This window comes from Saccopteryx leptura, chromosome 10 (genome assembly GCF_036850995.1).
Source record: "Saccopteryx leptura isolate mSacLep1 chromosome 10, mSacLep1_pri_phased_curated, whole genome shotgun sequence".
In the NCBI taxonomy this organism is placed as follows: Eukaryota; Metazoa; Chordata; class Mammalia; order Chiroptera; family Emballonuridae; genus Saccopteryx; species Saccopteryx leptura.
In genome coordinates, this window is record NC_089512.1 from 28,592,945 (window position 1) to 28,606,168 (window position 13,224).

At 39.5% G+C, this 13,224-nt stretch overlaps 1 protein-coding gene across 3 annotated transcripts in view; it reads left to right on the forward strand.

The window, feature by feature from the left end:
* The window catches only part of ZNF385D (zinc finger protein 385D), a 911,235-nt gene that overhangs the window by 806,894 nt on the left and 91,117 nt on the right, over positions 1-13,224 (forward strand). For all 3 annotated transcript variants that reach the window (XM_066351542.1, XM_066351544.1, XM_066351543.1), the window contains one exon: positions 8,732-8,894. In XM_066351542.1, coding sequence (XP_066207639.1) covers positions 8,732-8,894 — 163 coding nt within the window. The remainder of the gene's footprint in view (positions 1-8,731; positions 8,895-13,224) is intronic.

Sequence of the window (13,224 nt, forward strand, 5' to 3'; positions counted from 1 at the left end):
ACAAAACAAAAACTTGTTATTCATCAGAATTTTTTAAAAGTGAAACGATCTTCATATTATTCCTTTGCAAAGAGAGCTCTCATGAATAGCACAATTTGCAGTTGGTAGTAAGCTTCTCCTGGAGAAAAAAAAATAATAGTTTGTGTTTGTGCCAGATGCTTTTCCAGCATTAAGTGCCATAAAAATCCCCTGAAGTGTATTCAACAGATAAGGCAAAGTGCCAAAGAATGGCAGAGAATTAAGTTGAACCCTGTTCACATATAAAATCCACCGAGACACCATATGCATATTTCCACTTTGAAATCAAAATGTGAAGCTAATTCAAAGTGTATTTAATAGACACCTATTTAGAGATCTAACCTAGGAGCTAGGGATGGAATGACAAGGAACATCAGGCCTTTCCTTTTCTGCTGAGAGATTCACTCTCTATGGGAAGAAATTCCGCGATGGCAGCGACATCAGTGTTAGAATGCAGGCAGATGCAAGACAACAGGGAGGAGGGGACATGTGATGGATAGACATCTGCCAGTGAGATATAAGGTACGCTAGGCAGAGGGAACTAGTCAGACGCAGGCTTGAAAATGATTTCTTCTTGTGGTATTTTTCTTAAGAGAATCAGAGGGAGGTATATCTCTCATTTATCTACACTGCAAGCAATTATCCTTGCTAGAGAAGAGACATCGTGACTGTGACTCAGAGGCATGGAGGTTGGGGTAGGTAGGTTGCCTGAAGGAGCAAGTTGGGGGATTACTTAGAGGAAGCGTGTACTGCGTGCCAGGAACTAGACATTTTTCTCTGCTACCGTTATCAACACCTATGACAGCCCGACCCTTGGACATAATTAGATTCAACATTTCTAATTGCCTGTAAACTTTTAAACCGTATGTGACAATCACACACAGAGTGAAGTATTAAACTACAGGCATTATGTAGCTAGACAGAATTATTTTTTAATACATCTCGGTTCCATACAAGACGTTTCTGTGATTATATCACTAGAGTTAAAACTCACTGGAGGTCTCTGGCTTACAAAAAAGATCCCACAAATATCGAGCCAACTTCACCAGAGCCAAACATTCCTTTCGTTCAACTAGACCATGTGCATCAGCTTCCATAAGCCCACTGTTAGCCTGTGTCCCCCAGTCGGGGCCCCAACAATAGAGGTCAATGAGACAGCTGTTTGGATTCCAAATTTACGAAAAAACAACGGTTTCACAACAGGAACCAAGCAAAACCTCTCATATTAGCCTCTCTCAGTCAGATAAGTACTCTCTGGTTTATCATTCACATTAACGACTTGACAACATTAAATGCTTAATGTTTAAAAATCATGATGTTTGTAGAAGAGTTAAAGAGCTTTGAAAAGATGAGTCCATCTAGATTATATTTTTGACAAACACGTAAGTACTTACTGGCAGGGTATTTTCTTTGCTTATAAAATAAAAGTTAGAGTTACCTAATGTATCTGAGAGATCATGACAAGCCTCTCTTCTTTGTTTATTTAGAATTTTTTTTCCCCCAGTGAGTAGTGGTGGAGTATAAAAATCACTTTTGCTATATTACCACTTTTTTTCTATTTTTCTATATTCCTCTGACTGATACTGTTCATTTAAATATTGAAGAATGCAGAAGACAAGAACGCATTTAAAGTAAGGCGCCCATCCCCGGAACTCAGAGAGAACACTATTAATTGAATCATGTTTTTAATTTTTTTTTTTTTACTTTGGACTCAGTGCCAGTAAATTTTCATTTTCAGTTATAACGCAGTCATCTGCTTCCACATTAACTACACAATCACAAGTTAGCATAAATTAGTAAATACTTTTTTATGGGACATGTAATTAAGGAATAACGATATCTATAACACATCATTTCTCCTATCCTGTGAGAGTATTTGAAAGGTATGTGTCTTCACAGCAGGGAGGAAAATGTGAAACAATGAACTCTTCTGTGTTTAAATTTCTCTTTCCAATAGTTTGTTAAGTGGAGTGGCTGTGGAGGCACTCTTCTTGGCTCAGTAGAGGGGATTTTATTTGCCTCCTGGCATGAAGTTTTTCCTCAATAAAAAAGCCCTAAGGTCATAAAGAAAGAACCAGGATATGACTAACACTACACTAGTTTAATGCAAATAAAATAGTGAATTAGAGCCTTGTTACAGTGAAGTGTTAAGAATTGTGACACAGGGCTTGTCTTTACTGATTTTTTCACGGAGCTGGGGTGTAAAGCCAGTTGCCCGGCCACCATCACAGCAGCCCGGCCCATGCAGGTTCACATAGGATTTGGACAGAAGGTCATGAAACAATGGAGACAAGAACTGGTGGGCCATCATCTTTAATCCTAGCTTGCACCCAGTGGGCAAGTAAAAACACACACTGGGCTCCAAAACACACTCATTCAGTGCTCACAAAGCTACTGACTTATCCGGGTTTCCTAGAATCAAAGGTTTCTAGCTCACCAGACTTATTCACCTCTGTTCCCCATCTCCTTCCTTCTCCCTGCACAAACTCTGCACTAACTGGCTTCTCCTTTAGCATTCTGTCATCTTGGCTGCTTCTTCTGGCCTCCTCCATGTGGCCTTTCTCTGCTCTCCTCTCTGCTCTCTCCTCTAATGCTAATCTCAGGAACCGAGAGAGAGCAAGCTCCCAGTCTGCCCCACTTTATAGTGCAGAAATCAAAACCTTTAATCCAATATACAAAATAAGGAAGTCTCTGATACAAAGTCACTTATCTGAGGCATAATGGGATTCCTCATGAGAGTGCACCACCCCACATCAAAAAGGGTGGGAAAGGCTTAGTCCCAAAACCAAGCCCCAGGATACAAGGATCTTGCCTGCCCACAGCCCGCCTCCAGTACACATTAATAAATCATGCCCATCCCAAGAAGAAGAGCAACTTAATATCACCTGGGCTACAGGCTTCCACGCGGGCAGCACCACCTTTAACAAAGTGAGCATAATATATTTTATCTGCCCAACATGGAGTTTCCTCCAAACCCCACAAAACAGATCATGGCAAACCATATCATATAGAGGTAAAAAAAAAAATAATGTGGTCAGAGGGTCATGCCACATTAATAATGAGCTTGGAGACAGAAAGGAAAAACTGGAAAGAGAAAGTCACAAGGACTTGGAAAGCACTTACATGGAATTTTAGCATTGTATGGAGATTTCCAAGGTTGATTTCTTATTTTGCCTTCAACAATCTTGAAGGGAAGTTCTCCAATTACATAAGTATCTGAGTTATTTTTTGGACTATTGTTTGTAACTTGTTTTTAAGGAATGAAACGTTTTAAAATTTTTCTTGAGGTATTGCTGACATTTAGACATGCAGGGTGGGCAAAAGTAGGTTTACAGTTCTGAATATGCAAAACACAGTTAATAAAGTTATTGTAATAATTATAACCTGCATATCTTTTTTCCATGTGAACAACTGTAAACCTGCTTTTGCCCACCCCTGTTTGTAAATGTTCAGTCTTCAAATGATTACGCATCAGTCTTAAAAAACCTAGACTTGGGCTCCTTAGAGATGAAGGGGTCATCTTTGGAGAAAATGCACTAATGTTTAACAGGGGTCGGGAATCTTTTTGGCTGAGAGAGCCATGAACGCCACATATTTTAAAATGTAATTCTGTGAGAGCCATACAACAACCCGTGTATGTTACGCATTATCCAATAAAAATTTGGTGTTGTCCTGGAGGACAGCTGTGATTGGCTCCAGCCACCTGCAACCATGATCATGAGCGGTAGGAAATGAATGGATTGTAATACATGAGAATGTTTTATATATATATATATATATATATATATATATATATATATATATATTTTTTTTTTTTTTTTTTTTTTTTTGTATTTTTCTGAAGCTGGAAACGGGGAGAGACAGTCAGACAGACTCCCGCATGCGCCCGCCCGGGATCCACCCAGCACGCCCACCAGGGGCGACACTCTGCCCACCAGGGAGTTATGCTCTGTCCCTCCGGGGCGTCGCCCCGCCACAACCAGAGCCACTTTAGCGCCTGGGGCAGAGGCCAAGGAGCCATCCCCAGCGCCCGGGCCATCTTTGCTCCAATGGAGCCTTGGCTGCGGGAGGGGAAGAGAGAGACAGAGAGGAAGGAGGGGGGGGGGGTGGAGAAGCAAATGGGCGCTTCTCAATGTGCCCTGGCTGGGAATCGAACCTGGGTCCCCCGCATGCCAGGCCGACGCTCCACCACTGAGCCAACTGGCCAGGGCTGAGAATGTTTTATATTTTTAACGTTATTATTATTTTTTATTAAAGATTTGTCTGTGAGCCAGATTCAACTATCAAAAGAGCCACGTTTGGCTTGCGAGCCATAGGTTCCCAACCCCTGGTTTAAGATGTGTGGTTCTGAAACTTCAGTACGCATCTGAATCACCAGGAGAGCTTGTAAAACATGGATTGCTGAGCCCTATCTCCATTGTTTCTGATTCCCTAGGACTGGGATAGAGGTTGAAAATTTGCATTTCTAACAAGCTCCCTGCTTCTGCTGCAGCTGCTGGTCTTGGGACCACACTTTGAGGACTAAGGCTTTATGTGAATGTTAAATTAAGCTGAAAGTTGATAACAAGGGGATTAAGATAGAATAAGGACCTGGAAGTGCTCTGTTGCTGTAAACAAACGTGATATTCAAAATATTTAACAAAACCACGGACTAATCAGAATGTATACTCGTGTTAACACATGTGGCTGAGTCTGTGCCCACTGCCTCAATAGTAGACTTGAGTGAGTGTATGCTACATAAAAACAACTGTACTTAAGAGTAATCAAAATTTTAAACATTTTTGTCTGGAGTAATTTTTTTACTAGTTCTCAAAATAGAAATCTAAAGTAAGTTTTTAAAGTTTAGGATGCTATATCATGTTTTATCATTTCATTTTGTCATCTCCAAACAATAAGCTAAAATTTTCAAACTCAGTAAAGAAAAAAGAAAAAGAATTCTCTTGGCTCAAGTGTTATCTCTGTCCTCCCCAAAGAAGATGGCAACTTCTTTAGTAATTACTCTTCATTTTTCTCATATTTTAATGTAATAATGTTCATTTTAATAAATTTTATATGTGGTAAAAGTTACATGATATCAACCAACAAAGACCACATTATTCCTTTTGAAATAATATGTTCCTGAAAATGTATTCATTATGATAACCAGATACGTATGCCTGTAATACACTTCCTAGTTTTAAAAGGAGTATATTAAAATGTAGAGTACAAGTATAGAAGGTATCGGTGCTAAAGGAATAAAATGATACATGAATATTAAGTATCCTGTGAGTTTCATGGGATCCTACCGATTTACAAAGATGCCTCTTACTTAGATAAGTAAAATAAATGTGTGTGTTTGTTTTAGAAGGATGAAACTCTTCTCCCAAACGTTAGCCACTGAACAATTATTTTTATCTACTTCGGAACTTCCGCTGTTTTCTAATTGGAAGCCATTTTGAAATACTGAAGATAAAATTTGACAACTGAACAGTCTGACTGGCCACTGATGACTAGGATTGGTGATGACATTTAAAGTGGCACCATTCTTTTCTACAGGAATGTGCACACGTCTTTAATGTCAGCACTTGCCTCTGTGATGACACGTGTGTTAGATTTGTTGGTGTCATGTGCTATTTCAAGGTCGGTGAGAGTGATTTTTATTACACAATACTTCAGTATTCCACTGATTATTTAAAAGTAAGTGGTCAAAGCCCAGTTTGGATTGTTCTGCTCACTTCTCTGTGTACTACGATCGCCTTGATCCTGTTTTAGTTTTAAACTAAGAAATTCTGAAATGTGTCATAATGAAGTACTACCCTTCTTTAACTTTGAAATCATTCCCGTGAAAAATAACTGTTTGCTTGTGTCTGACCGTTCCTAGGTTTCTGGGAAAGACTTGACTCAGAGACTGGCTAATAAATAACGGGAAACAACCTTGGAGGGAATGCGGGGTGCTACGTTACAGCCGGGGTCTCTGCCCAGACGAGGCTCAGAGAGACATCTCTGGCCAACTGCTGCTTTTTTAAAAATCTCCCAGCAGTATTGTTTCTGAGGCTGCAGCTTTGTCTACAGCCTCAGACAGGTTAGACGTGGCTGAATAATCTGTCCAACTCAGTAAAGGGACAGAAAGAGGTAGTAAGGAGAGCTGGCTGTGGTTTTTTTTTGTTTGTTTGTTTTTGGTTTTTTTGGAACACGCTTTTATACAACGTACGTTTCTCTATCAAAGTGGATCGGTATATATATATATATATATGGGCTTAATATACAGACATAGAAAAATTAATACTAGTATAACCCAAGAGCAGTCCAATAAATTCTAAAAACATTAAATAAAGGTCGATGACAATAAGAATGTATAATATCCAAAAGGGTTATCTGTCTATATTTGGTTTCCAACTTGTACATTCACTTCTACTGCACACACACACACACACACACACACACACACACCTGCACCATCACAATCACACTGATCTCCCCCAGTGCTGTATCCCTTCTATAGGCTATCATCCCCTAAAGTCTACATGCATGAGTTTTCCATAGCACATTGGACCTTCATATTATTGGATTTTTTTTTTCAAATGCATGGGAGCCTTAGTTGTATTTCTTTTAATCAGATAATTTTTAATTAAGATGATTATTATCAGGTGCTTTGGGACTGTTATTCAATTAACGAGTGAGTGTGCATTTCTTAATATTGTTTCCTTTTTGTTTTTTAATATAACAAATGTCTCAGTTGCGTCACACCAACTATTGGTCATTTTATGATCCCTTTCTCCCCACAACTCCCTGAGCCATTTCACTTATTGGACGTATTGGCTTAGTTATATGTGGGTGGACAGTATTTTGGGTCTATAAGTCCTCTCTATTGGGTTCTTTTGGAGTAAGTTTCTTAACTTTCAAAATGGTATCATTCTCCTGGCCCTATGATGTTCAAAAACAAAGTTTTTTTCTGGTTTGAAATACCAGTGAAAATGCAGATTTGCTAAAAACCTTAAGATGTATCTTTTGGAGATATAAGCAGAGGTATTAATGTTAATTTAAACACTGTCTTTTAATATGTATTGTATATAAACCATTCACTTCTCTACCAGGGTAGGAATACTGACAGCAAGAAGAGAGGAACTTTGCTTTAAGGAAAAGTATGTAACCAATTGCCTACAGATGACCAACTATATTATGGATTTAATTGACTATAGCATATTGCCCTCAAAAGATATCTCCAAAGGACTTGATGTATTAATAAGGAAAACTAGGCAGGAAATAAAAACCTCTCTGTCTGTCAAAGTAGCATTCTCCATGTAGAATCAAACCAATCCAATCTATCACTGGTTCTTCAATTAACTATAGCAAGTCTTAACTTCATATTTTGGCTCACACTATGTCTTTTGATGTTATGTGTTGTTGGAAAACTTGTAACTGATGCATGAGTGTCCTCTCTGTTCAAACTGTTTCTAATATATAATTTCCTTGTCCAGTGTTCTTTCAATAAGGGTACCTAGTCCTTTGAGGAGGCTTGTCAGAATGATGCAAATGAAGGTGTGGATTATTTATGTATCATTCATAAAAAGATAGACTGCAACAGCCTACCTACCACAGTTGCTATGATGAAGAGGACAATGTGATTATTATTTTTCTTGCAAAATGGAAACTCGAATTTAAGTAAACCTTTGAAAGTAATGGGTAGTCTAACACTCACAGTCCTCCACTAAGATGCCTTCTTTGTGAGATGACATTTTTAAAGGTTTTGAGCTGGAAAACTTTCTGATCTAAGAATTTTCCTGCCCACTCCCAGCCCACCCCAAGCGACAAAGCCTTTTTTTTTTGTATAAATAAACATTAGCCAATATAGATTTCTTTAAGATGACTTTCTATCTCAATGGATGTGTCTCTCCAGGACTAAAAAATAAAATAGTATTGAGAAAATATAAACTTGGGAAAATATATACTGCTTTTTTTTAAAAAAAAAACAACTCAGAAGGCACAGAGACACGGACAAAAGAATCGCATTGGCCCCATTAGGTAGTCAGAACACACAGGAGCCTTCTGACAATGGACCGGGGCATGAAAGACCCCCATGTGGAAAGAATGCCACTACCTTGCATTTCTCAGACTACCCTCTGTGGGAAGCAAGGAGAAAGAAAGAATCAGAAAATTGCCCAGCCTCTGTGTATTCCATTGGGACTTAGGCAAGTGCTTTTTGCTTTTGAACTCTTGAAGCCTCAATCTCTGTCTCCAGGGTGCCCACTTCCCTTGTTATATGTGAACTTTTTCTTGTAGACACCTGTTGGGGACTGTATTAATAAGACACATTGTAGAAAGAGAAAACACATTTCCCAAGCCAGGAAGGTGAGAGCTATTTTTTTTCCAGGGCTCTTGTTAATCTTTGGGAGCCCAGCATCTCCTATGGCAGAACAATGATGACACGGGTATAAATTCTTATTCGCCCCCCCCCCTCCGCTCCATGAAGAAAATTTCATTGATGTGTTAGTGTTCAGCTACGTTTTTCTTAAGAGAAGCAGCTGAGTACTCCTTCCTTCCATCCAGAGGTTTTTAGAACTTGATTCCCATTGCTTTCTAGCATCATTCTAAATAGAAACCCACTGCTTGGCCACGGCCAAAGTTAGCATGAATGGTACCTATTATTGAAAGGGAGTCTGTATTTGCAGTAATACAGAGAATGCTAGTTTAGAAATGAGCCTGATTGCATGGTTCATTTTGTTCTCCTTTGTAGAGCCAGGCTGCGGCCCACTACAAAGGCACGAAACATGCCAAGAAGCTCAAAGCACTGGAAGCCATGAAAAATAAGCAGAAATCTGTCACTGCCAAGGACAGCGCAAAGACTACCTTCACCTCCATCACTACCAATACCATCAATACCAGCTCTGACAAAACAGGTTAAGCGACAATCTTTGTTGTTGTTGTTGTTGTTGTTGTTCTTGTTGCCGTCCTCACCATCGTTGTTGTTCGCTGGGGCTTCTCCCCTTGTCTAACCCTGTGTCTGTTTACTTCTGTTCCTGCCGCGCTGAGTCATGCTTACTCCATCTTTCCCTGTGATGGTAATTGTTTCCCCTCGTTTTTCTAATGCCCTTGAGACATGGAGATAATCGCGCGTGGTGCTGCGGGGTCTGCCTTTGAAACAGGCCCATGGCTGTTTTCAAGCAGCACGAGAGTCAGCAAGGCATTCGAATCCAGATCCCCAGGAACCATTGTTGGAGAAGTGAATCTTTTCAGTGTGCACTGTTTGCAGATCTGATTGAACTGTGAGCACACAGCAAAGTATGCTAAATGAGTCGAGAAGGCCCCAATAAGGGCATTATTACTGACAGGCCTGCTTCCCATAAATCCCAAGCATTGCAGTGTTTTAAGTAGTTGGCTGTGTAATTCTGGGCTTGTTACGGCTGGCTAACCTTCCCTCTGCATACACAGGTAAGTGTTATTGATACCAATTATTCTTTTTAACAGAGTCTTCACAGTGAAATAATGGGCACTGAATGGCCCCTTGGGATAGCGCCTGCAAACAGCCAGTTTATTTGTGGCAAAGGAAGCCCGAGGGGTTTCCCTGCGCCAACAGTTTAAAAAATAGAACACTAGTCCTCAAAATTTCCATGCAAGGGAGTCCTCTGTGATTCATAGATGTACCTTTAATAAAGCACTGTCTACAACAGAAGGGCTGGTCCGTGTTTTCCGGTCCCTCAAACGGTAGTGATCAGGGAACATTCATATCATCCTACAGGGTAATGTCTTATCTAAGAGAGACTCTTCTGACTGATAGAAATAGAAAATGCTACAATGAACAAGTAGAACAGATGATAGTGACTTTGTTACAGCCGGTTAGACACACATGTGAGCTGAAGGATCTGGGGACATGCTTGCTCCTGCATGAACCTGTAAGGGACAGTGATGTTTCCTTCAAATCCCCATGACAAGATTGTCGCCCTTTACCCAGGTATTATTGGTAGACGCATTGGGCTGCCCTCCCTGAGAACCCTGTGTACTCTCTGCAGCTGAGTATATCTGTCACCTTTGTACCCTGTCACCAGGTTGTAGGTGTTGAGTAAAATGTTTATTGGACGGCTGAATTTCCCCCCACCCCCTTGCTTCTCTGATTCATTCAGTTTTGTGCCACAACATACTAGAGGTAACAAAGAAGGGCCTGACAACTTCACTTCTTTGGGATCCAGAGCAAGAGCTGGGTTAGGCCGTTTTATTAATGTAGATGTCATTCTAACAGGGACAGCATTCATCGTTTCTCTATTGATTTAAAATGTACTCCTTGCTTTGGGGGGGGCTGTAGAGGAATGAGCAGTAATGAAGCAGGTGAGTATAATTTTTATTCCCAGATATCGGGGTCTCTCTAGAGCAGGCGTCCCCAAACTACGGCCCGTGGGCCGCAATGCATCCCCCTGAGGCCATTTATCCAGCCCCCACTGCACTTCTGGAAGGGGCACCTCTTTCATTGGTGGTCAGTGAGAGGATCACTGTATTTGGCAGCCCTCCAATGGTCTGAGGGACAGTGAACTGGCCCCCTGTGTAAAAAGTTTGGAGACCCCTGCCTAGAGCCTTATTTCCCACAAAGAAATTTCTTTCATTGGCAAAAAAATAAAAGTAGTAGGTAGGGGAGAACATGAGATGGGTCTAATGTAAAGGGTTTGCTTCAAAAAGATGTGTTTGCTGTAAATAGTTTGCTTGGCCCCAGACATTTCCATGTTTACACATTTTAATTAATAATGGTTATTTAGGTTACCTTGACTCCTCTTTAGAGTGCAGAAGTCCCTGTTACGTTGAGGATGCACGTCATTTACAAAAATATATGTACATGGTCGGTAGAGCTGCTAACTTGGGTTAGAAAAGGCTCCTACATGTGTTGTCTGTGTTATGAGCACATTCTTCCATTCCTCAGCCTAAAGACTTAAAATATAAAGGTGGCAGTCATCAAGGCTCTGTCCTTTTAGATGTTGAATGGAAACCATTTTTGGGTTGGGCTGAGGGTGACAACCTACTTAAAATAAACCGATTCACAGTGGAGATGCCAGAACTTACCTAATGGTTGGAATGGCATTGAAATGGTGAGCCGTTCTTTCAAGCTGTTCGCTAGAGAAAATTCCAGAAAGCAGAAGAGATGTAAACGATCTGTAAAGTTGTTACCAATATTCTAAAGACCAAGGAGGAAGTGATGGGCATCAAGGAGAACATTGTTGTCCTAATCTATGGGGAACTATACTAAAAAACAAAAACAAAAACAAACAAACAAACAAACAAAAAAACCCCAGTATGTTAGGAAGAAAGACTAAGAAGTCTAACACATTTACCAGATGTTTTAAGCCAAATTTTATCAAACTGTAATTTCCACAAAACTATCTCTAAGAAGTAGCCCAAGAAAGCTTCTGTCATTTTATCGATTCTTATCCCATTTATATAATAATATAAATCAGAGGCAACTATACTAACCAGTTGGAATTTTCTTAAAACTATTTCTTGTTCTTCTTATTACTTCCTGTTTTCTCATACTGATTAGAAAGAAACACAACTCGGAAAACAAGATGGGCCTCTGGGATCCTTTCCTAGGACAGTTAAATACTCAGAGGCAGACGGAAAGAGAGATAAGACTCCAGTTATAAAGATCGGGTATCTTTTAATAATTAAAAATATTATCCATTTTGCTCGATACACAAAGTTGTTTTGTGGACTTAACCACGCTTGAAAAGTACAGATGTATTAAATGACATTTTACCAAATTACTCTTAAATATAATCCAACTGTATAAAAACTAATTGCTTTTAAAAAAAAAAAGGCTAGATATACAATGATTTTGTAGATAAGAACCTTGAGAGAAGGTTTGGCAACAGTAAAGAAAAGGAGAAAAAGGATTTTGAACTTGAATTAGGAAATACACTTGGAGGTTTTTCTGGGTGTCTCAAACATACAAGAAATAAAAGACTCATAGAATAACAAAGTTTCATCGCAAATCTACTTGATGAAAAGAGAATTGTGACAAACAATTCTTCCTCCCAAATTTCTAAATCATATATTATGGGTTTTAATTGCTGCCTTAGGCTAACAGATACGTCTAAATGACACATTGGGTAAGCTTTTAGCCACTAACTTTATGATCTTGGAATTCTTTTTTATTGCTTATGTCAGTCTGCATGCTGGAGTGGTGAGTAATAGAGAATGTGCAGTGATCAACCACCAACTGTTCACGGAAAGCCTAGTTCTAGCTCTAGGCAAGAAAGATACTCCCTAACGTTAAAACATAACTTCGGTTTTTGTGATCTAATGAGGATTATTAGGTTGGTGAATTTACACAAAGAAAAATTTATAGGCGAAAGTAATATTTTTGAACACTTAAAATTGTTGGTATATGAGGGTGGTGGTTATTTATTACCGAATATTTCTCTTTTTTTTTTTTGAAGATTTTATTTATTGATTTTAAAGAGAGGGGAGAGAAAGGTGTGGGGGAGTGGGTGTGAGGAGCGGGAAGCATCAACTTGTTGCTTCTCGTATGTGCCTTGACTGGGCAAGCCCAGGGTTGCGAACCAACGACCTCCTCATTCCAGGTCGACACTTGATCTACTGTCTCACCGCAGGTCAGGCTATTACAGAATATTTCATAGAGCAAATATTTTCAAAATTAGCCAGAATAACTTTGTCTGATCTAGCAAGTTTTTTTTTTTTTTAAATACAAGGGTTTTATACAGAAAACGTAATGACAAAAATTAAGAAATTTTGCTCAAAGTTGGCAAATGTAACTCCGCTGATTTTTTTTTTCTATGAAATGACCATTTCAGAGTTGTTAAATTTAACCTTATGCTAGACCATCTTATGATCTTTATTTACTTCCCCTTTTTGGGAAATCTTATTTGTTCCCATCACCTATCAGGTCGGTTAGGTTAGATTATACTACAATAATAAACAACTTCTAAATCACAGTGGTTTTTACGGCTACTTATGTCTTACACAACACATCAACCATAGCTTTCTTTCCATGTTAATTTAACTCCAGGTCCAGGCGACTGAAGCAGCCATGAGTTGAATATTACCAATTCTATGGCAGAAGGAAAAGAGAGTCATGAACCAATAGGCTTTTAAAGCTTCTTAATAGAAGTGACGTATAATAAATATATCTCTCCCTTCCACGGGCCACCTACGTGATCAAACCTGATTATAATGGCCAAGGAGGAGTAATCTCCTCCGGGCAGGAGAAGCAGTGCTAGTAAACAGTGA